This window comes from Saccoglossus kowalevskii, chromosome 22 (genome assembly GCF_978046115.1).
Source record: "Saccoglossus kowalevskii chromosome 22, keSacKowa6.1, whole genome shotgun sequence".
Lineage (NCBI taxonomy): Eukaryota > Metazoa > Hemichordata > Enteropneusta > Harrimaniidae > Saccoglossus > Saccoglossus kowalevskii.
Window position 1 is genome coordinate 14,167,398 of NC_140662.1, and position 25,175 is coordinate 14,192,572.

Below are 25,175 nucleotides of genomic sequence, written 5' to 3' on the forward strand. Positions count from 1 at the left end.
GTTACATCAATTAAAAACTGCAATTAAATTACTGCTTTCTTAAAAAAAAAATCCCAATATTTGAAAAATTCATATCCAAATTGATTTTAGAAGAGAAATAAACATTTTTTTCTTGGCGGGGGGGGGGGGGGGGGGGGGGGGGTAGTATGGGGGAAAAAAAACATTTCCATGGAAACAAGTGTGGTTATTTCCCCACAAGTGGAATTTGTTTTTGGATTTTTTTTACCATCATTCCTTCTTAACCATAGAATGTTACCTAATATGGTCTTGTTGTTTCTTTTCAAGCAAATTTCTTTGTTTATTTTCATGGCTAGATGTTTTCTTATTCCTGTATAAGTCTCTTATCATTTAATACTAGACGTTAAAAGTAAATAAAAGTGCGTCATTTGTTGTTTACTCCTAAATACACGTCATACATTCAGAGATGCCTGCATAAATTAGTTGTTCGTTCGGCCGTTGACACCAGACTCTGGGTTCGTAATCCATAGTACATGTACTAGTATTCAAGCGATCCTACAAAGCAGGGAGTGGTATTCACCATTTGACCTACTAACTGTTGTTGCACTCTGCTGCATAAAAAGTGGATCACTATGCTCTGTTCAGAATATCCAATCAAAACTGATATGTAAATTAGTCTGTAGCATAATAAGGACAGCCGTACCTTGACTCCAGAGGTTGAATCATTTCAGTAAACTGACTCTAGAGGGCGTTTATCACAAAGTATAAACATGTTTGCAATCTCAAATAACAAGTGTGTGTTAGGTTTTGTTGTTCCAATTCTACACTCATGTTTATATTGTTCTTCCATTTATTTAAACAATAATGAATTCCACGCAGTCTCATATTGGATGAGAAGAAGCAAAGCTGAACACATAATTGTGTTTTCATCCTCCTTTCAATCCAATATGCCGTTTCTAGGGATTTATTATACTGCTAACAGAACTAATTTTGTTACATTTTTTTTTTTTTTTTAATTTACATGCAAATAAAGGTTTACATAATTTGGACACTGTAAAGCTATGATGTCATAAATACCTCTTATTATGTTAGTTTATAATACTGGAAATTATATTTTTACTCAAGTTTATTTGTTGTTTATACATTTAAAGTCAGGACAAATTGCTTAGTAATCAATGCCCTGTATATACATTTTTTGGTATCAAAACCAAGTGACCACAAACAATGCCAATATTCTTTGTGCATGACATTTAAAAGGTCACACATTCTGGTACAAATTCACTCTCAAGGAGAATATCCAACAAAAATGCAAGCAGTTGTCATTGCTCAAAGTAAAAAGAAAAACAATTTATAAAGCAAAAATTGAGTTAGATAATATTGGATAACACTGTTACATTTGCTGTGATTGGTTGTCACGTGACATGGAATAATCTGGCATCATCAATATTGTAGTCATGACGACAATCCTTTTGGCAGGCAACAAATCGTGATATTGCCCTTGTGCGTTATTATTTAAATACTGTTGAATACTTTATTTGTGCTTGGAATTTATTTTTGCTATTTTCGCTGAAGGAATGATTCTGTGAAAATAAAATCCAGCGAATATACTTTTTTTTTCTATATTTCACATTAAACTCAACAAAAATCAGTGAAAAAGAAATTCCAAGCAAAACGCCCAAAAAACCTTTTCAGCGAAAAATTAATTCCAGCGAAAATAAAGTATTTTTAGGGGCCAATATGGAGGGTTTTTTTGTTATGGAAATTTTTAAACAATATCTTTGTTTGTTATTATTTTCCAGGGTTTCTTCAGAAGAAGCATACAACAGAAGATACAGTACAAACCGTGTATCAAATTAGGACAGTGTCCGATACTACGAGTGAACCGTAATCGATGCCAGGCATGTCGATTACGTAAATGTTTGGATGTTGGCATGTCCCGTGATGGTAAGAGCATTACTAGTATTGCAATTTTTTGTAAAAAAATTTCATCCCAATGTTTTGTTTTATAGTAATTGAATTGACTGATGAACATTTTTTTTTTTTCGCCGATTAATTATTTTTTTGGAAGAAAAATGTCTGAAAAATTTAGTTTTTGAGTTATTTCCATTTGAATCCAAGTTAACACATTGTTTATAAAAAAAAATATAATAAAGGTTAGTAATAATAAAAGAATGTTTCTGACAATTTCATTTTATAATTACATATGATTATTTCACTGTATGTATGTTTAGAGATATACCGGTATGAGAACTTTTAACCAATGGTAGAATGGCTGAAAAATCAGCATTTTCATTGAGGTTACCCTGTGTTTTGTTTAAAAAGTAGTTTGGTGAACATATATTTCTATCTAGGTTTTGTTTTTGAGCAATAGCATAAAATAAAACTATATTGTGAAAAGAGTTCTGATCATCTATTTTAATTGTAGCCAAACACCTGAAGCAAAAAGGTTTGAAATGAGAATAACAAATTTTGAGGGTTCATTCATTTTGATAAAATTGAACTAACTTGCTTTCTATTTACTTTTATTCTTTTAATATAATTTGAATTTGGTAGTAGTTAACATAATTTTATAATATTTGTTGTAGCTGTTAGGTTTGGCCGAGTACCTAAGAAAGAAAAGGCCAAGATAATGGCTGAGATAGAAAGAATAGTGGCCGAAAGACAGCAGCAGGATAGTCCAGTTGACTTAGATGCTAAAGGGGGTCTCTTAATTGGAATGGAGCAGAGAATGACAGTTAAGAGGAAATCTGATGAGATGGAAACAACATCTTTGCAGCAAAGCATACAAGTTCCACAGCAGTTTGAGCAGCGAACAGTACTGCAGCGTGAAAACCCACAATTATTGCTGCATCATGAAACGATGGACAGTCAGCTGCCACCTCCACAGATTACACACAAAAAATGTAGGCTGTCGCCTCCGCAGTTGCCAAGCAACCAGACGCCTACATTCACAACAGAGAAGCGTGCTTCTGCGTGTGTCAAACCTATGGCTACAAAATATAATTTCCAGATCAATGTAGATAAGCAGGCATCGTTTGTGAATACAATAACTGCAGCACACATAGAAACTAGCCTGACTTGTCCCGATGGTAGTCATGGCGACAGCAAGCATCCTCCATTGAATGGCAACATCAAAAACAGACCTTTTGTGGTATGTATTGTAGAGGTTATTTTGTTGTGCAGTCAAACTTGTGTTACCGTAGTAACCACCTTTATATAAAAACCACCTGACCTTGTAGTTGCCACCTTTGGTCATGTGACCATCAACATCCCGTTGGCACCAATTTGGACAATTTAAGGCCAAAATGATGGCAGATGATTGCATGGGTAGTATTTTTAATATAACTAGTCTTTACACTGACATTTTTAATAAATAATTATATTTTTTGTTTTATTTATTCTCCATCTTTAAGTATCTGTTGACTAAATGCTCTTTGAACTGAGAAATTGTCAAAAGTTCATTCACAAGATTGATCATTTATTCAATTATTTTTAATATTTTCTACAATAATAGGATTCATAACAATAATAATCTTCTTTTCATCCTAAGTTATCTAGCAAAGGTGGAAATAATGTCACCATGGAAGCCAGTGTGAAAATGCAAATTTTTGACCACTTTCTTTTCAGACTCATTTTTTTTTCAATATCCTATTGTCATGATCAATATATTATATATAATCAATCCATCATCTACATTTGAACTCAAATCTTCTTAATAATACTTAGAATCCTATACATATATTAGATTATTGTGCCTACTTGAGGTTGTGTAATAGTAATATTATTTAATCACTACACAAACTGTAAAGTCAACACAGAATAAAATAAAAACAGTTCCTAAAATTTGTTTCTGTCACTTTCAGCTGTGTCCTTTGGTGAGCAATGGAATCGTTGCTGATCCAACAAACTCTGCTGCAGATATCTGGGAAACATTCACTGACAGATTCACTCTAGCCATTAAAAAAGTGGTGGAGTTTGCCAAGAAAATACCTGGCTACTCTGAGCTAAACCCTGAAGATCAGGTGAGTGTTCCCTATTCTTACTTATGAAATCAACTTCTGTAAAATCTGTATTAGAAGCTGCAGCTTCTTTAAAATGCTACAATGCAACAGAGGGGATGCGCCTTCTATTAGAGCATCTACACATATGAGAAATAGTAAATGTTTGGTTCTCAATTGTTCAAAAGGAATGGGTGTGACTTACATTATATTAGGGATGCAGTATCAAATACAGATTTTATGGTAATGTTTTTCATCAATGAATTATATTTATGTTTATACCATGGAAAGTGACAGTGGTGACATTTTATGGTATAGCTAAACTTGCCAAAGCCAGGAAGAACTATTTTCCATCAATTCGTCAGGGAAATTTTGTTGTCATAGAAATAGACCTATTATAAGACCAAAAAAAAAAATTGTTTTGTTGTCCTCAACGACCAACCGAAAAATATGAAATATCAAGTCGCTGCTTGTTTTTTTGTTTTCTGTTTTTTTAATAGGCCCTAATATTAAAAACTCACAATTTTGAGCAGTAACAAATGTTTCCCCTAAAAATTAACGATCCAGGACCATTGTTTGATCACCAGGGTCCCCGGGGGGATTTTTTTTTGTTTTTTTTGGCCGAAATGGCTGTCAAGATTTCATTGGGATTGAGAGGGTCTTATCTTTTTCTTCTCAAATTGTGTTCCATTTTCTTCAGTCACATCCACAGTTTCAAATGCTTCAATTATTTGCTATTTTGCTAATGAGTAAAATTTGTTAAATTAAAACCCAAAATATGTTCAAAATAGTAAAATTAAATGCCAGTGAAAATAAATGGTTTTACAATACCATGGTTACACAGCTCAAAGAATCAAGTTGACATGATGAGTAATAAAAACAAGTCTTATGATTCTCTCTTGCTCTCTGGTCATTTGCGTCTATTGCCTGCAGTTGAAAAAATAAATAAAGATTATCCTATAATTCTTATAAAAACTAATATGTTGTATAATTTCTGGAAAACATATTGTTATATTAGAAAAATATAATTAATATGATTTCATCTATTGTAAATAGTACTCTAGAAATAAAAAAAAACCAATCATGAAGATTAGCAATAAAAACAAAAGAACTAATTCTTCAACTCTGATGGCGCTATATCAAAGAAGGTTACTGAATCATGTTGGTCTTTTCACAGGTGACATTACTAAAGGCAGGTTGTTTTGAAGTGTTGTTACTTCGACTGTGGAGGTTATTTGATGTGGAGAAACGGACTTTGACATTCCTCAGTGGGCAGCAGTTGACCCAGGATGAACTCCATAAATTAGGTGACTACAACTCTATGATTATACATAAAGTACACATAGAAAATGTCTTCAGTATCTAATAACTCCACTTCAGAAAATAATATGAAGGTTTTATCTGATTTTGATTATTGTAATTTTTTAATTTAATTGAGACAGCCTGATTTTTGTGAAACAATAAATTCTTTTTTTTCCCGGCATTCAGATTTCTTGTCAATCCACTTTTATATTTCTTCTTAGGGAAAACAAAAAAGATGTTACTACTTGCTATCACATGCATTAGTTTGAACCCCCCCCCCCCCACCTTGTTAATATGCACCATGTACAATGGAGATAAACCCTTGATTTCATCAATATGTTATTTCAGATAGAGCTTCTTAAAAAAATTAATATTTCATAAATTTTAATTTTAATGGTTTGGGGATTTAGAAATGGAAAGATGAAGTACACAGCAGCATTTTCTAAGCTTTCTTTTATTTATTTTAATTTGAATGGTTTGGGGATTTAGAAATGGAAGTATGTGGTACACAGCAGCACTTTCTAAGCTTTATTTTATTTATTTTTTACTTAGGCTTGGGTAGACTGCTGGACAACATGTTTGATTTTGCTAGTCTTCTTAACAAACTTGGTCTCCTGGATGCCGAGGTTGCCTTGTTCACAGCCGCAGTCTTGGTTTCCTCAGGTAAGTGAAAATGTCCATACCGTAATTGATATAAAGTCCTGCTCCCCCAAGTGAGTGAAAAAAATATTTGAAGTGCTGTTGAGTGAGTGAAAAAAGTGTGTAAAGTACTGATCTCCTCAAGTGAGTGAAAAAATGTGAAGTGCTGGTTTCCTTAAATGAGTAAAAAAGATCATGATTGATATAAAAGTCTGGTCTTTACAGGTGAGTTACTGTAAATCACAAAAATAACCAAATAAATGATCGCAATTGTCTCAATCTAAAATATTTTGACCTTTACAAACTGTTAAATCATTTTGCTCATATATAACTAATATAATTTGAGAAACATGTGAACAGTACAATAAATTTTACTGACTTTACAATCTGTTAACTTCTATTTGATTTAAAAGCATTCAGAAAAATATGCACACTTACAAATAGAATAAATGATGATTAATAATGAATCATTTTTTTTTCACAGATCGCAGTGGACTTAATAATCCTAAAGCAATATCTCAATTACAAGAGAAAATTGTGCATGGTTTAAAAGTCCTGATGGCAGAGAACCATCCCAATGACCCAACGGCATTTGCTAAACTACTAGTTCGTATACCGGATCTACGAAATATGAACCGGATACATTCTGAGAAACTTCTCCTATTTAGAATGGATCCTTTTGCAGCTAATGGGAATTCTGACTTGATGCACCTTTCAGAGGGTGCTTTCAGTAAAAACGTTGCTACAAAAATGAGTACGTCAATAGGAGTCACTCGTGCAGAGACCTTCACAGTGAACAGTTCACAAGCTTCCCGGTCGTCTGTGAAAAACTATTCACATTGTGAAAGTTCACAGGTTTCTCGGCCGACATTGAGCTGCTTGATCTCTCCATCTTTACTTACTTCAACAGCATCCTGTAACAACAGCTGTCCAATCAGTGTGTCCTCAATTTACTCCTCTGTTGCCATGACAACAGGACACTCTGTCAACATCAAGACAGAACCAAGAGATATCCCTACTGGATGTATTTGGGATACAAATGGAAGAAGCGTGAAGATGGAAAACGTTTCAAATGTTACATGGTCGACTATGTCGCCATCACTTCCCACCCAAATTATTAAGCAAGAACCTCTCAATCTTACAATAAGGAGGTCATAGTAAGGAATCATGTCGAAAGCGTGTTCCGTGGAGTTACCACTTCTGTAACTCTTGAATCTTGCAAACATTGCCCTCCGAACAATACAATTATATGCAAATCCTGGTTTTTTCCCATAGGAATATGTATGCATTTGTTTTGAACTCATCAGTCTCTGTCACTTATAGGAAATATGTGCACCTCAGAATAGCTTATCACTTAGATAGATTTGCAGTTGAGTTAAAGCATATATACACAAGGCAGAATTTGTTACAACAAATATGCTGCTCTCTGATTGGTTGTTAGGTGTTAGAGATGGCAATTAGACACAATCTTGTAAGTTGGCTCTAGACATTTGGGCAATCATTTTTCTGACGTAAATGCCTTTTTTCCCCTCTAGTTCTGTGTTGAGGTGTTTAATTTTCAACATGTAATTTATTTATTTTTGGTAAATATTCAAAGTACTAGACTTTATAATAATATTCCCGGCTAGACATATAGGGATACATTACTGTTATAGGATATAACCTCAATTGTTGATATCAGCAAAATAAGTTCCAGCTCAATTAGGAATATAAATATTTATATTTATTTATTTTTTATCAAAGACTTTATTCTCATCAAATGATGTCTGTGTAAGCTGTGGAAGTTTATGAGGATTGAATATGCTTAATGTTGATAGCAGATGAAGTTCTGTTAAAATATCATAATACAGTGCTTTAATAGAAGCACGCATGAATTAAAAAAGTGCATTTCTTTTAATATATGCTGAAACCTATAAAATATGACTTAATTTTTACGATACACATTCTCTCATTTTAACATTTTCCAGTCATTGTATAAATTGTAGTTTGATTATTCCAATATTTCTGAGTGGAAAATATGGTAGCCATTTTGACATCAGAATGAGGCTAACCAGCTTTGGTAGCCATTTTGACATCAGAATGAGGCTAACCAGCTTTGGTAGCCATTTTGACATCAGAATGAGGCTAACCAGCTTTGGTAGCCATTTTGACATCAGAATGAGGCTAACCAGCTTTGATAGCCATTTTGACATCAGAATGAGGCTAACCAGCTTTGTTCGCCATTTTGACATCAGAATGAGCCTAACCAGCTTTGGTAGCCATTTTGACATCAGAATGAGGCTAACCAGCTTTGGTAGCCATTTTGACATCAGAATGAGGCTAACCAGCTTTGATAGCCATTTTGACATCAGAATGAGGCTAACCAGCTTTGGTCGCCATTTTGACATCAGAATGAGCCTAACCAGCTTTGGTAGCCATTTTGACATCAGAATGAGGCTAACCAGCTTTGGTAGCCATTTTGACATCAGAATGAGCCTAACCAGTCTTGGTAGCCATTTTTACATCAGAATGAGCCTAACCAGTCTTGTTAGCCATTTTTACATCAGAATGAGGCTAACCAGCTTTGGTAGCCTTTTTGACACCAGAATGAGGCTAACCAGTCTTGGTAGCCATTTTGACATCAGAATAAGGCTAACCAATCTTGGTCGCCATTTCGACATCAGAATGAGGCTAACCAGCTTTGGTAGCCATTTTGACATCAGAATGAGCCTAACCAGTCTTGGTAGCCATTTTTACATCAGAATGAGGCTAACCAGCTTTGGTAGCCTTTTTGACACCAGAATGAGGCTAAACAGTCTTGGTAGCCATTTTGACATCAGAATGAGCCTAACCAGTCTTGGTAGCCATTTTTACATCAGAATGAGGCTAACCAGCTTTGGTAGCCTTTTTGACACCAGAATGAGCCTAACCAGTCTTGGTAGCCATTTTTACATCAGAATGAGGCTAACCAGCTTTGGTAGCCTTTTTGACACCAGAATGAGGCTAAACAGTCTTGGTAGCCATTTTGACATCAGAATGAGGCTAACCAATCTTGGTCGCCATTTCGACATCAGAATGAGGCTAACCAGCTTTGGTAGCCATTTTGACATCAGAATGAGGCTAACCAGCTTTGGTAGCCATTTTGACATCGGAATGAGGCTAACCAGCTTTGGTAGCCATTTTTACATCAGAATGAGGCTAACCAGCTTTGGTAGCCATTTTGACATCAGAATAAAGCTGGCTGGCATTTCGTTACCAACTTAGCTCCTTGTATTTTATTTGATAGACGAGTGTGACATCTAAGAATGCCTGTCTCCATAGAAGCTCGCTAGTTTTCTAGTATTTGTAAAAGTCAACTTTTAAAATGCTGTGATGAAATATGTGATTGTTAATTGTTTGGTCTGAGTGCTTCTAAGTTTTTTTATAAATTCCTGAAAATAAGAATTATCTTTATTGATGTGATTAACTGTAATGAGTTATTAATATTTGCAATTATACTTAAACTACGTTATTTATCTTAGTAGATTTATGTATATAGTTTTGAATGGAAACTGTAGAGTATTTGTGTTTATTTAAAAGAAAATTATACTTTTATGCAGAAGTTGTTTATATCAAAGTATATATTATAGACAATGGGACCAAACAATCCCTCCAATGTTAGCCTTTCCACCACTTTATACTGTGTGGAACAATCCATTCTTTGCCTTGTATCTGGATTTAAGTATTTAGACACTGGAGTTGTTATTGGGGTAGAGGATTGAACATGATGTAGAATAATAATTATGTAGAATTATTTGAGCTTTTTATATTGATCTGTGCTTCCAATTGACAAGCATATAAATTGAATGAATTGTTTTATTGTTGCTAAAATTTTATAATCAAAGTTTTAGTGACATTTCACACATTTATGGAATTCAGTGTTTCAAATTTCATCAAATTTGGTTTTAAAATGGACTTAAACTGCACTTTTTGTTGCCACTTATTTGGTATTTTCAATCAATGTCATAAAATGAACCAAAATGATTGATGTGTTTATGGTACATATGTATGGTAATTGTATGCCAATAGCTAAAAATGAATTGTTGGTCAAACACAAAATAATCTTTTCATTCTGTCTACATGCTGGCTGCTGCTGTGTAAATTTGCAGAGCTAGATGTCTAGGTGCTGTTTAATATGCAGAACTAGATGTCTAGGTACTGTTTAAATGTGCAGAGCTAGATGTCTAGGTGCTGTTTAAATGTGCAGAGCTAGATGTCTAGGTGCTGTTTAAATATGCAGAGCTAGATGTCTAGGTGCTGTTTAAATGTGCAGAGCTAGATGTCTAGGTGCTGTTTAAATGTGCAGAGCTAGATGTCTAGGTGCTGTTTAGATGTGCAGAGCTAGATGTCTAGATGCTGTTTAGATGTCCGGAGCTAGATGTCTAGGTGCTGTTTAAATGTGCAGAGCTAGATGTCTAGGTCCCGTTTAAATGTGCAGAGCTGGATGTCTAGGTGCTGTTTAAATGTGTAGAGCTAGATGTCTAGGTGTTATTTAAATGTGCAGTGCTAGATGTCTAGGTGCTGTTTAAATGTGCAGAGCTGGATGTCTAGGTGCTGTTTAAATGTGTAGAGCTAGATGTCTAGGTGTTATTTAAATGTGCAGTGCTAGATGTCTAGGTGCTGTTTAAATGTGCAGAGCTGGATGTCTAGGTGCTGTTTACATGTGCAAAGCCAGATATCTAGGTGCTGTTTGAATTTGCAGAGCTAGATGTCTAGGTGCTGTTTAAATGTGCAGAGCTAGATGTCTAGGTGCCGTTTAAATTTACATAGCCAGCTGTCCAGTACGTAAAATGTTAAAAAACCCCACAACTTTGATAATTTAAATATCTCTCAAATACACATCAATGTTTTTTACATCAGTGTTCTCTATTTGTGACAAAATCTTTAGTTTAACAGGTAATTTTTTTGAGCCAATTCAATTGTTTATGCAGCATTTAGTGTTTCTAAAAGTATAGTTTTTGGACAACTCTGAATAATTGGAGGATTTTGAGTATTGTACATTTTATAATTTAACATAAATTGATTATTTATCGTTTTTCCTTGCTATTGATGAGAAATATAATCCATCTAGGCTGTTGTTCAAATGCTTAGTGAATGCTTTATTTGCTTTTAAATAAATTTGTAAACAGATTTTTTGTAGTTTATCATGGAAGTTATTCCCATTAGGAGATCTGATGTAGCTGGTATTCAGCTCATTGTACCCTGCATCTCAACCAAATCTATCTCATATCTGACGATAAATTTAAGAACAAAGCATTCAGCAACTGATAAATTATGTATGAGGCAGGTAGCCTTGCAAACTTTTTCAAAAAAGAAAAAAAAAATCTCCAGTCAAAATTCTGCCCCAAAATATAAACAATATTTGGTGTGATAAACATTTTATCAGTTTGGATGGATGGATGGGTGGGTTTGGTTTCTATACCTGCTCATTCTTTGCCTCGTCTTAGATTTAAGTATTTAGACACTGAAATTATGGCGGTAGAAGATTGAAAATGATGTAAAATTGTTTCAGTATTTTTATTTATATGTGCTTCCAATTTACAAGCATACAAATTGAATGAATTGTTTTATTGTTGCTCAAATTTTATAATCAAAATTTAATCAAATTTTTGGAATCAGTGTTTCAAAACAATCTCCAACGCTTTCAAAATTTGGCCCCAAAATACAAACAACATTGGAAAACATTTTACCAGGCTTTTGAAGTTTTGGTTTGTTTAAAAATTTACTGTTATTATGCAAATTAGGTAATTAATAAGCATTGGTTTAAACAAAAAAAATTGAATCAGGGTTTTTGCATTGTCCCATCTACGTACCAAGTTTTATTAAAATATGATTAGTACTTGAGATATTGATGGAGATGCTGAAAATTTACTAATCATTATCCAAATTGGGTAATTTAATAAACATTGATTTTAACCCCAAACTAGGCAGGTCTTTGCATTGTCCCAGAGCACTTGTGTACCAGGTTTCATTGAAACATGATATGTGTAAAACACAAATTTACATCCATTCATTTGTTTACATGAAATTCAACAAAAAGACAGAATAATTGGTAATTTTTATTCAGTTTTACCAATCTACACCAATAAAATCATTTTTAAAAGTCACATGATTCCATTTTGCCAATCTACATCAATGAAATCAGTTCTAAAAGTCACATAAGTGTATAGCATGAAAATATGACACACTGAAATTCACTGAAAGCGCACTTACATATTTGAATGACTTCCCTCAAAGAGATATTTATACAACACCCTTAGTCCACTCTAAACAAACAAGACTGAGGTTTCAAGACCCTCTAGTCCATTCAAAATAAACAAATCTTAGGTTTCAAAAACCCCTTTAGTTCACTACAAATGAACAAGTCTGGGATTTCAAGATCCCTTAGTCCACATAAAATGAACTAGACTGAGATTTCAAGACCCCCTTAGTTCATTCCTAATAAGCAAGACTGAGGCTTTAAGACCTTTTGTCCACTCTAAATGAATAAGACCGAGGATTCATAGTCTAAGCTTAAAATACCTGTATTCAATAGTTCAAAATATACTAAATCAGTGAACTCATTTTAATAAGAAATTTAAAGTAATATACACTTGTGAGCAAAAGCACAGATATTTTATAATACAATTTACAATAACTTATATAGCCCATTCCATAGCAAAGTTTACAAAGATAGAGATCTATAAGTGCGCACAAACAATATTAAAAACAAAAATACAGTTAAATTAATCTAAGTATGCTCTGTTTTAATAGAATAACCTAACTGGTTCTTATCATAATCTCAAAAACAAAGTGGTTCTAATTTTCTAGCCTAAAGTGTATGAACTTATTATAAACAAACATACAAATGTTTTAATGCTAAAAAAAACTCACAACAAATAAAAGAATTAAAATTAGTTTATCATTATTTTGATAATCATGCAATATAGTAATTAAAACCAAGTCACAATTTAAGTGTTTAATTGTAGTAACCTAAGTGGCTTCACAGACATGACCACCTGAGTTAGGTAACACAATTGCAATACAAATACTAGTATGTAAATCCACCAATTAAAATATTAGGTGTAATATTACAGGCACATGAAGTATTCAGTTAGGGAGAGCTTTTATTCATGCAAATTTACACCCATTAAAATAAACTTATATACATATTAGGGCAATATTAATATGGTTCTGATTTTTTTTTTAACTTTTAATTTTATTTTTTAAATTGTTTGTACACGATACACATAACAAATAAGTTCTATAAAAACAAAGTAAACTTTACACTTCAGCTGCAGAGGGAAATGATGAAAATCTCTATTACCTGTTTTGGAAAATGACAGTTATTATGTCAATAACAACAATATTATATTGATTATGTATATTTTGATTATAATTATGCACTATAAACATTTTTTTTTTTTATAATTACACTGCCATACATTAGGCTCAATAATCAAACAATATCTTAAAGCGGGAGTGTCGTCACCTGCTTACGCGCGGGAATTGAGTCCCAAGCGAAGATAACAACGCACGCTACAAAACGCAAAGGCTCATGGATAGACGCTTGTTTGTAAACAATGACACGCTATGGCCATCTGACGTATGCGCAGATGACGACTCCCCCGCTTTAACAACATGCTTTAAACAATTAAACTTGAATCATATTCTTTCATTTTTTACAGCATATCTATCATACATTATGTTAATTTTGATTAAAAATATGTTTAACGAAATCATATAAACACACAAATATATAGATACATTTGAGTTACATTAAAACATTTACAGTTTCTCAGTCAACAAGGTTAGATTTTAAATCCCAACAAACTGCGTTTTTTAGCACAGTAGCAGAATTTCACTCACTATATGCCATTCCACTAATGCCTAGGTACCAGGCTTGTATTATCTCATTATCTATTCAGATTTATGCAATCTGGAAATAAACCCTTTTGATAACCAAAAAGGTCAACTTTGCCACCTTTCACGAAAAAAAATAACATTTTTTGACTCCCATGTGCGAAGCACAAAATGGGAGTCTTTGCAGTTAGTGTGTCTGTATGTGTGTATGTGTGTATGTGTGTATGTGTGTATGTGTGTATGTGTGTATGTGTGTATGTGTGTCCGACTGTTCCACTGCTATCTCAAGAACCATACATCGGTTTTTGATGAAACTTGGTGCATAGATGCTCTGGGCCAATGCGCAGATTTGATTAGGTTTTGGTAAAAATCCATGCTCGTTAATTACCTAATTTGCATGATAATTAGCTAATTTTTAGCTGTTCTATGACTGTTCCACTGATATCTAAAGAACCACTCATTGGATTTTGATGAAACTTGGTACATAGATGCTCTGAACATATGCGCAGATTTGATTAATTTTTGGTAAAAATCTGTGCATATTAATTACCTAATTTGCATGATAATTAGCTATTTTTTTAGTGGTTCCATGACTGTTCCACTGATATCTAAACAACCACTCATTGGATTTTGATAAAACTTGGTACATAGATGCTCTGAACTAATGCTAGGTTTTGATTAGTTTTTGGTAATAATCCGTGGATACTAATTACCTAATTTGCATAATGATTAGTCAATTTTCGTTTTTTTCACTGATATCTCGAGTACTAATCATCACATTTCAATGAAACTTGGTACATAGATGTCATACGACACTGCACAGACCTGATAGTTTTTATGGTAATATCAGTACATATTAATTACCTAATTTGCATAATTAATTAATTTTCAGCATTTGATATAAGTAGTTAGCATTACATTTCAATGAAACTTGGTACTTACATACTCAAGGACTATGCAGAGATTGATTGTTTTCGATAAATATTTGTGCATATTAATCACCTAATTTGCATAATTAGTTAATTTTCAGCTTTTCCACAGGTATTTCAAGTACTAATCATCTCATTTCAATGAAACTTGGTACATAGATCCTTTAGGACTATGCAGAGACCTGATTAGTTTTAGGGTAAATAATTGTGCATATTAATTACCTAATTTGCATAATTAATTTTCAGCTTTTCTACTGATATCTAAAGTACTAATCATCACATTTCAATGAATCTAGAATTATGCAGACCCAATTAGTTTCCAGTAAATATTTGTGCATATTAATCACCTAATTTGCATAATTAACCAACTTTCACACTGATATCTCAGGTACTAAACATCACATATCAATGAATGTACATGGATGCTGTAGGACAATAGACAGACCTGAATAATTGTGGGTTAAAATCTGTACATATTAATTACCTAATTTGCATAATTAACCAATTATAAGCTTTCACACTGATATCTAAAGTACCGTAAAAACTCCAAAATTTCGACCGGTTTTAAATAATTGGTGTTAGAAATGTGACGTGTTTTTAGAGTCAAAATTAAGGTGCATTTTTGGACGGTCGAATTTTTCAGAATAGAAATCAGCAAATGAAAAAATTGGGATGATAGACAGTGTGCTTCATTAGTTTTTAAAAAATGCAATGTCCGTCAATTGACGTAAACTTCCTCATGTTTCACGGTAAAAGCAAAGGTCGTGGCCGAGTTGTAACTCAAAATCTAAACAAAGTCATCAATCAGTGAGTATTATGACAAGCAAAACAAAACATCAAGACGCGGAGAAGAGGTCAGCACAAAACTAATAGGTCAAAAGACAAAGCTGTCTCGCACTACCTCGGAAAACTTGCGAATGTTCGAAGTACAGGTACCCATTGGACAAAAGATACATGGAAGTTTAGTAAACTATCTCCCCGACCCAGTGCAATGTATCCGGTTAGAATCAAAGCTCACGTGTCCCTTATTTGAGGGACCAAATTCTGCCGTAAATTCGCCCTTGGATTAAAAAATAAAATGGGATTTAAGAAAATAAAATGGGACTTTTAAGGTGTATTTTGGCGTCATTTTTCGGACATTTCAATCAATCCTGCCGGCTAAAATAGAGTAAGTTTTACCGTAGTCATTGACGTCTGTCTATTCAAGAGTACACGTGTATGATTTTTATCGTGACTAGCGTGAGCGGGTAAGCTTCGTTTCGAGAATGAGCTGTTATCACTGTGAACAATGTTAAATTATTCTTCAGATGACCAGTTTATTTTTTAAAAACAACTAATTTTTTTATTTAAAAAAAATCATGCCGTTTTCGCATCAAAATCCAAGCCAAAATATCGTACTACAACATCAATCTCTTCCACATTGCGTTCAATAACATTAACATATTTAAATAAGCTATGGTAATTTGAACACGTTGGCATCATCCAGCTTTTTGATTGGTTAATTAGCGATTTGACCTATTTGACCTAAGAGAACATGGCGGATATCCTACAGCATCAAACGTTTATACGAGACCGGAATCATTCGCTTACGATGAAACTAAGTTGACTTTTATTTGTATTTCATAACCATTCAACAAATTTATTTTGTGTATATTATTATAATCACTACTGAGTACAGTAATAATCAACAATTCAGAAACGCAGCATGCCGAGATTTTTATGTTCGTTTTTATTTGAAACTTCGTTTATTTAGAATATATTTTCGTTACCAATAAAATAAAAATCTCTCAGTCAATCAGAAACTCGGATTCATGCCTTCGAGGAAGGTCCCGTTTGAACGCTCACATCGGTTTTTTTTTCGTTTGGGGGAAAACTAAAACTGGTCGCAATTTTCGAATAAGAATGAGTCGGCAATTTTTAGTGGAGTCGAAAATTTGGAGGTAAATAAAACACCGAAACCCGGCAAACAAATAGGCGGTCGAATTTTTAGAGGGGTCGAAATTTTGGAGTTTTCACGGTACTAATTATTCCATTTCAATGAAACTTAGTACAAAGATGCTCTAGGACAATGTACAAACCTAATTAGTTGGGGGTAAAAATCTGTTCATATTAATTCCCTAATAGTAATAAGCATAATAATTCATAATTTTTTGGTTCTAATCACATTTCAATTAAACTTGGAGACATAGATTTTCTGTTACATTGCGCAGACCTCATTAGTTTTACACTCAAATCTGGTCATATTAATTTTCTGATTTGCTTAATTAGTTTTCAGCTAAGTAACTTCGAATTATATTTAATGTGTCTCCAATACTCTCAGCACATGGGAGTTCTTTCTAAGCTTTCTTTGATTTTTCATGTTTTTCAAAATTTTGATGAAGAACTGTAAATGATATGTCCATTTGATGCAAAATTATGAAATTTGGCAGGACATATTACAGTGCTTAATAGAATAAAAACTATGTGCAGGAAATTCCACATTTGACCACTGAACAAACCTAACATTTATGCCATTGTTAATCAACCAATCAAAATTAAGGTCAATACAGATCAAAAGATTTTATTAGCATTGTAGCTAGGAATAAGTTGCATGTAATATAGTGAGTGGAATGCTGCATAGATTACCTTGCAGTTTAAAATAAACTTCTGACCTTTGACCCTTTGGATGCCAAAGTTCTTTTCAACCAAATAAACACGCATAATTTGTTACCATATTTTTATTGCCAAAAGTTTTGATCAAGATGTGCTGAGTAATAAGGTCTATTTGGCCCCAAATTAATTACTTTTTAAAAGAAATCATTAAGAAAAACATAACCATCATATGTTTTTTGATACAATAGAAAAAGGTATACAGAGTGAACGAGCCTGTGCAGTAAAAAAAAGATTTCCCTTATTTCTGACTTAAAACCATTTTAAGACATTTAGACATTTGCACAAGTCCTGAATTTGGTCAAAATGTACAATGAAAACCTCATTTTTTTGTTGAACTAAAATAACATAACTGTTAAATTATTGAAACATGCTTTTGTAAACGAAATATAATGAAAGTCAAATTTAACTTAAACCTGAATATTTTAACAAGAGTAATGATGCCCTGGAACCTGAATAATCTTTACAAAATTCTGGTTATGAATAATAAAATCAACTGTTAAAGACTAGAGTATGAAAATTGATGGCTGAAAGATTTTTTTTGAAGCAGAATTGATATACCGTACTCGACCGTGTTAGCGCCCATGTTCAGCCTCAGGACATTTTCATTTTCTAATTCACGTTCGGCTAAGCACCCATCCCTTTCAAAATATCCCTGATTTGACGTTTAATCATAACACCTTGATCTTTGTTTAATTTTTCTGAATACTGGTAATCGTTTTTATATCATACAGTGTCCATATTGACCGCCGTGAATGTGTAGACCACGGTAACCATGCGTAAACTACGCTTCAACAATGACCTGTTAATGAATGTGAAGTGTGGTAAATACTACATGTCACATTCAGTTTACCTAACAAAAATCGGACTTTGCGTCAAGAGACTGGTTAGTAACAGGTCCCACAAACACATTAGAATAGGTGCATACATTGTAGTTGTTCCGTATGTTTGTTTCACATATTTCGGTCTTGGTCCAAACGCAAGTAGTCTTTGCGAATCATAATTAATTTTAAGTAGCGTATTTACAACAGAGATAGGCACTAGTCACTTCATGCCCTTGTATGTATTATTACCCCAACAAATGTGGTTAGTTTGATCGTGAAAAGTATTCTATTGTCTGTTTCATGTATTCACACCACACTACTACTGCGTTCTACAACTACGAGATACTATGATTATAGTTTCTGGCTTGGTTTCAAGAACCCACACAAGTTGGAATATCTGCATTATTTGGCATTAATTGGTTCACACTAGTCTCATCACAATTTACTGGCCAGTTTATGCAAACTAATGCAGTGACCTCTTGACAGCTAGTTACCAGTTTTTAATAAAAAAACATGCCATTTTTAACCGAAAACAATTCCAACAGATCAAACTGTGACAACGATAATTCACTTCCGCATTGCGTTACCAGAATTTGCTCGGGTAAACGCCCTGAGTTGAGGGCACTGGGCGCTAAAGTGGTCCAGTATGGCAATATTGGTATAGTAACAATGAAATATAATACACCAATCAGCCTTTGGTACAGCACTCCACTCAGTAGAATAGATATACATTGTAATCACGCACGGAAATATCTGTATTATACAACCATTCATTTACATCATTAATGATTAACCTATAACATACTTGATGCCTAGATACAATGCTTGAAACATCTAATTATTCATCTTATGCAAATGTCACACAGTATTGGATGTCAAAAGCTATTTGCTCAGTTTGAAAGCGGCATACGAGAGATTCCTCGTAGTCATAGAATCTGAATATAGTGGACAGTGCCAACATTGACGCCATTTTTGATCCCCAGATCAAATTTACAAGTAGCTTACAGTAAATTATAAAAACTAGCAGCATAACTAGGCTTCAGAGAAGTTAGTAAGGTAATTAGTGAATATAATTTCAATACGCAGTGCTCCACAACAAAATACCTAGTAGTTCTTTCGATTGCCAATTATAATTGAATGTGATGAATACTGACGCCTTATTTGTGAAAAGAAACCTGATACCCACGAAAAATAACAGTGATATATATAGTTCAAGAAATTATAAAATGATATTCTAGTTGTACTAGAGTATTTTCAATAAATATGAACAAGTGAAATAATGATAGCAAGTACTGGTATGTCAATATGAATTCTGCGACAGTTTTTAAGACTAAAATGACAACTTTAAAATATGACTAAAATAACAGTTTTCTGATTTGCTGAATATCTGACCATTAAAAAAATTAACGAGTTTTGGTTTAAGAACATTGATCTTGGATGTTTTTGTGTTTTTTCCACTTTGATAAGCCCCACCTCCGCCATGAGTTGATATTTTCTTTAAATCCAACTTGCAAAGTTGGCTTCGTGTTTGAAACGAGTTTGGTGCAGTATTAAAAATGTCAGAAATGTTCCACACTACTTTGTCATCTGGGATATGAAAATATATTTGAATATAACTGACAAATATTGCGGATTTGCAACATTACATGTACCATCGTTTGTGTTCCCATAAAAAAAAAAATCCTTTTCATAATAATTTATTTACTCTCCTGTAACTTGCAATAACTTAGTATTTGAAACCAAAATTGTCATCTAACTGTAAGACCCTCGCTGATTTGATCCTGAATTGAATGACGATGTTTTTCATATAATTAGGTGTTTGTATGCAAGGATAAACAACAAACAAAAACATCAAATTGAGCTGAATTTTGTTAGCGGTTGGCTTAATATTACCCCATCAGATTGTTTGTCTGTGAAAGATTGGTATTTTTTCCTGATTTGAAGGAATCTGAAAATCGTGTTACATAACTTGTCTCTTTATTTAGTTCATGCCATAATCAAGATGGCGGCCCCCATATAGTAAATATCGCATTTATTTTATTATTACTTGTGCGCCAGCTGACTGTGCACACAACGACCAATGACTCGGAAGGCTCTTCCCTGTATCCAAGTAAGCACTGAGGTGTTCGTATACATGTGAAACTAATAAAGAATAAAAATATTTTATGGTTTTATAATGTTACCGATAGTGTCGTAATCTATATAAAATTAATGAATTTTCGTTTCAAAAATAACGCTGGAAAAAGTTTTCATCTCAGTGTTTTAATCATTCAACAAGATCAAAGACCTCGGCGTGCAAAGCAGACAGTTTTGGTACTTTCGGATTTTGAATCTTCAACTCCATCAGTCGTCGTGTGTGTTCTGGGCCAATCTCGCGTAACTTTGGGATGATGGTAAGTACTTGCGTAAACAAGTCAGGTCTGTCTGGATGCGTTCTCTTGAGCTCTAACTGAAGCACTTTGAGAAGTCGGGTTTGAAGTACAAGTACATCTTCTCTCTTTTTTAGACCTGGACGATCTGACAAAAAAATAACCGAAAGTCAGGTTTATTATATATTTGAGAAATCAAATCTAAGTTAAACAGCTAGATTCATTCAGGAATTTATACATTACGAGTATGCAACAGACATGTACATGTATGCATGGTTACTTTTAGTATCCGTGATGTATGTGATGAAGAACTCAATATGAAATCACACGAATTGCGAGATGTTTGCAACATTGCAAGCATACATTTCAACTAATGTAAACGAATATGTGAAAGAATTGGTTTGCATTTGTCTCAGATTATGTTGATAACACACATCTTGATTTATTTGCGAGTGCGTATTACATGCATTTTTCATTCTTGAATTTGGGGATAATCTCATTCAGATCTGATTACGCAATTGAATTCTTCCATGGTTTTGTGTTACAATGTTGCAATTTAAAAAAAAAGTATTTTCATTCATGATCTAAAGACAGTTTAAATAACAATAAATTCAGTTTGGAAAATTAAAATCACTGCCAACTCATCTTAGAATCATAAATCATCCGAACAACACCTTCCAATGCAGGGAGCCTTTTTGGCAATATTTGCCTCCAGCTAGGGTGCCAGCTTTACGATTTTAGTGAATTTAAACCCTTTTGACTTCTTCGCTCACTCTTTATCAAGCCATGAGGGCTGCATGACACTAATGGCACATTCTCTTTCATGTTTTATTGTTACAAGATATGGTAAAACCATTTTTTTTTGGACAGATTTTGACAGATTCACGAGTTGGATTTCTCAACATGAGGAGGGGGGGTTGTAATCACGATGCAGTTAATAATAAGATGTTAAGGGTAAATTAAAAGGTGGTTGTTGTTGCGCAGCGTATAGTCAAACTTCATTTACCGTAAACAAACAATGCATTCCACAAGCATTACGAGTCTCATATCGAACAGAATGTAGTGCGACAACCAATGCCCTTTATTATAAAACGAGTACTAATTAAAAATAGTTTTGACAGATGTCATAATGACAAAATGTATTCTACTCATTCGCACAAGAAAACTTACCGGCAGCAACCATGATGACCGCATTCAAACATCCAACTTCGTCATCAGTCAATTCAAGTTCATTGAACCACCCAGCTAATTCAAAAAGGAGATCTATCACTTTACCCAGGTGGCCCTGTCGGGCTAGCTCCCGTGAGAATCGGTCGCCTGTTGTCCAATAATTTACCATGTTGGAATTAGTGTCAATGACGGTCGTAAACCGGACAGCTGAAACTTCAAACAGTCCAGCCTTAATCAAGATAATTTGGTCTTCCTTGTCGAGCATTCGGAATCCGGGTATCTGTTTTGTGAACACTACGATTCGAGTTATTAGACCCGTGAATTTATCAGCAAAAAAGCGAATCATATGAGTGGCTGTTATCTTGTCTTCACTCATTGTCAGTTCTCGTGGCGGCAATTCTGATGTTGGGAAATCAGGCGGTGGAGGACAGTTGCTGCAATCATGAAGTTTTCTTCCCTACAAACAATTGCAAAAAGTTACGGTTAAATCGTCATGTAACTATCATGTGCGATTACACAACTACCTTATATGGATATGTGTATACCTTATATGGTCAGATATGCTTTGGACCATATATTGAAAACATCAGATGCTACTTATTAAGTTCTATTCAGACTGAAATGAAGTTGTAATCTCATGTCTACATGTACAGTTTGTACAGCTCTCAGAAGAAATTGAAAATGGGCAACATTTGATGTCCTGTCAGTTATACACTAAGGAAAGAGAATGTTTGTTCAGAAACCACAACATTACTGTAGATAAAAAAAAAATTAACAGACAGTTTTTTTCAATATTTTAAATAATACTGGGTGAGGATGAAAACATTATAAATGATGTGGCAAAACACATTTATAACTGTTTTTAGTGTACGAGATATTTCAATTACAATTGAAATGCTTGAAACAGCTGCAAAAATACTAACTAACTAACTAACTAACTAACTAACTAACTAACTAACTAACTAACTAACTAACTAACTAACTAACTAACTAACTAACTAACTAACTAACTAACTAACTAACTAACTAACTAACAGTCTAGTCTAGTCTAGTCTAGTCTAGTCTAGTCTAGTCTAGTCTAGTCTAGTCTAGTCTAGTCTAGTCTAGTCTAGTCTAGTCTAGTCTAGTCTAGTCTAGTCTAGTCTAGTCTAGTCTAGTCTAGTCTAGTCTAGTCTAGTCTAGTCTAGTCTAGTCTAGTCTAGTCTAGTCTAGTCTAGTCTAGTCTAGTCTAGTCTAGTCTAGTCTAGTCTAGTCTAGTCTAGTCTAGTCTAGTCTAGTCTAGTCTAGTCTAGTCTAGTCTAGTCTAGTCTAGTCTAGTCTAGTCTAGTCTAGTCTAGTCTAGTCTAGTCTAGTCTAGTCTAGTCTAGTCTAGTCTAGTCTAGTCTAGTCTAGTCTAGTCTAGTCTAGTCTAGTCTAGTCTAGTCTAGTCTAGTCTAGTCTAGTCTAGTCTAGTCTAGTCTAGTCTAGTCTAGTCTAGTCTAGTCTAGTCTAGTCTAGTCTAGTCTAGTCTAGTCTAGTCTAGTCTAGTCTAGTCTAGTAGGAGAAGACGTACCCTACTACTGTACTCCGACTCTTCAATTCCAAAATACCTCTTCTTCAAAATTCGTATCCTGGCGTAAGTAAAATGACAATTATCATGGTGTGACTTTGCAATGCTATGTAAAAGCACTTCCAGCTGCTCCACTTCTTCACTGCTAAGCGTGCTAGTATTGATGTCTGGGAAGTTAATGACTACGGGTGACTTAGTAGACGCTGACTCGTCAGGGCTTGGCGTTGGGGTGTCAAATAGGAAGTTTTTCCCAGGCGAGCTTATTGGCGATGATAGAAAGGGAGATAGTTGAAAGCTGCTGCCCAAACTGCCACACGGTGATGGCTGTTGTGCTGACTGCTGTTTTAACACTGACTCTGTTGTTGCCTGGTTTCTAAGAGAGGGTGTCAGTTGCTGTGGTGATCCTATAGATTGGGGAGATGGCTTAGGTTTGGTGTACTCTGGTTCAATACTATTAAGTGAAGTGTAATTTGTCATTTCAGTCATAGTTTGCCTTTGTGAGGAATGATATCCGGAAGAGGTTGCCGCACAATCGGACGATTTTTGTTCTTTGTTTATGAATCCTGAAAGCTCACTGAAAGGTGAAACTGGTGACGGGCAGACCTGCTGCTTCAATGGTTCCGATGGTTTCACAACAACGACAGCGGGAGGAATCTGACCCTGGACTGACATTCCCAAAGCAGGTGACTTCCCTATTTGCTGAGGAATAAGAATCACTGGCTGTCCTGCCGACAACATCTCGTTTATAGCCGTTACTGATATCCCATTGATATCAGACAGACTAGAACTTGAAATAAACCCAGCTTGTTTAGGCGACATTGGCAGACCAGATTTGGAATCTTCGTCAGTTGGAGACTTGTCACTAGGTTGTTTAAAACCACCCAGTATTTGTTTTATCCCCATATTCTCATAAAGACACGTAGATAACCCCCCGATTTGCTCAGATTTTACATTCACCATGTCCTTGAAGTTACAGTTGTACTGTGGTACAGACTGCTTTCCAGTGTTTTCAATCACATTGTCAAACAGTTCCTGTGAACCCCACGATTGGTGCATGTACTCATTCCTTTGGAGACCTCCTCTGGCTGTCTTTATCCTTTTATCTGGCTCATCTTTGGGTGTCTTGGTGATCATGTCTTGCATTCTTTCAATCATCCTCTTTGACCGACGCCCTAATCTAGATGCTGATGATAAATGAAAAGATATGTAGTTAATAAACATTTATTGTGTATTTTTATATCTGTATCTGTATCTGTTGCACCTGACCTTGTATATATTCTGAAACCGGGAAATATTTACCCATCCCCAATGCTCATACAAATTATATAGCATAACGATTATAGCACCTATTGTATGTGTAAGTATAGACATATGCATAATTTCAGCAGATACAAAGACAAAAGTTTTGCTAAATGTTCTCTTTGTTACACAAAATTTTCACCATTTTTCATTTTGGTGAGGGGGGGGGGGGTAGCTAAATTTCAAGTTAAATAAAATTTTCTGTTAATATAATGGTGCAAACAACCTGTGGAATCTGTGTCGATAGGTCACTTTCATGGTCCCTATATTAGTCGTGCATCCTGGTACTTTTGTTGGTGCACATCATAAAAATACACAGTTGGGTCATTCTGTATTTTTGATCCTTACAGAAACATTTTACTCACTGAAGCAGCTATATTAAACAGTCAAATCACGGAAATTGTTCTGAAATACCAACAAAATAAACACATTTTTCGTTTTTAAATGTGACCTATTATAGACACTCCTGCAATGGGAATTTTAGACTTTTTGGTTTGGGGGTTCTATGCATTGGGTTAATTTGATAATTCACTGACTACATTTAAGATTTTGTTCACAGACCAGAATTCTAGAGTGTGCAGTACAATATGCTCTTGTAGTTACCCCGGTACAAGTAGTTGGGGATAGCA

At 34.3% G+C, this 25,175-nt stretch overlaps 2 protein-coding genes across 2 annotated transcripts in view; one reads left to right on the forward strand and one right to left on the reverse strand.

The window, feature by feature from the left end:
• LOC102806481 (nuclear receptor subfamily 1 group D member 2-like) overlaps positions 1 to 11,045 on the forward strand; it is a 35,215-nt gene extending 24,170 nt beyond the window's left edge. Inside the window, exons 3-8 of the mRNA XM_078008837.2 lie at positions 1,758 to 1,902; positions 2,544 to 3,109; positions 3,822 to 3,980; positions 5,134 to 5,263; positions 5,811 to 5,921; positions 6,382 to 11,045. Coding sequence (XP_077864963.2) covers positions 1,758 to 1,902; positions 2,544 to 3,109; positions 3,822 to 3,980; positions 5,134 to 5,263; positions 5,811 to 5,921; positions 6,382 to 7,055 — 1,785 coding nt within the window. The 3' untranslated portion in view covers positions 7,056 to 11,045. The remainder of the gene's footprint in view (positions 1 to 1,757; positions 1,903 to 2,543; positions 3,110 to 3,821; positions 3,981 to 5,133; positions 5,264 to 5,810; positions 5,922 to 6,381) is intronic.
• Positions 11,046 to 11,954: 909 nt separating this feature from the next.
• Positions 11,955 to 25,175, reverse strand: part of LOC100370954 (nuclear receptor subfamily 1 group D member 2-like) — a 78,094-nt gene continuing 64,873 nt past the window's right edge. The window contains exons 4-6 of the mRNA XM_002734274.4: positions 23,251 to 24,431; positions 21,699 to 22,155; positions 11,955 to 20,676 (exon numbers count right to left, since the gene is read on the reverse strand). Of these exons, the coding sequence (XP_002734320.1) occupies positions 20,426 to 20,676; positions 21,699 to 22,155; positions 23,251 to 24,431 (1,889 nt within the window). The 3' untranslated portion in view covers positions 11,955 to 20,425. The remainder of the gene's footprint in view (positions 20,677 to 21,698; positions 22,156 to 23,250; positions 24,432 to 25,175) is intronic.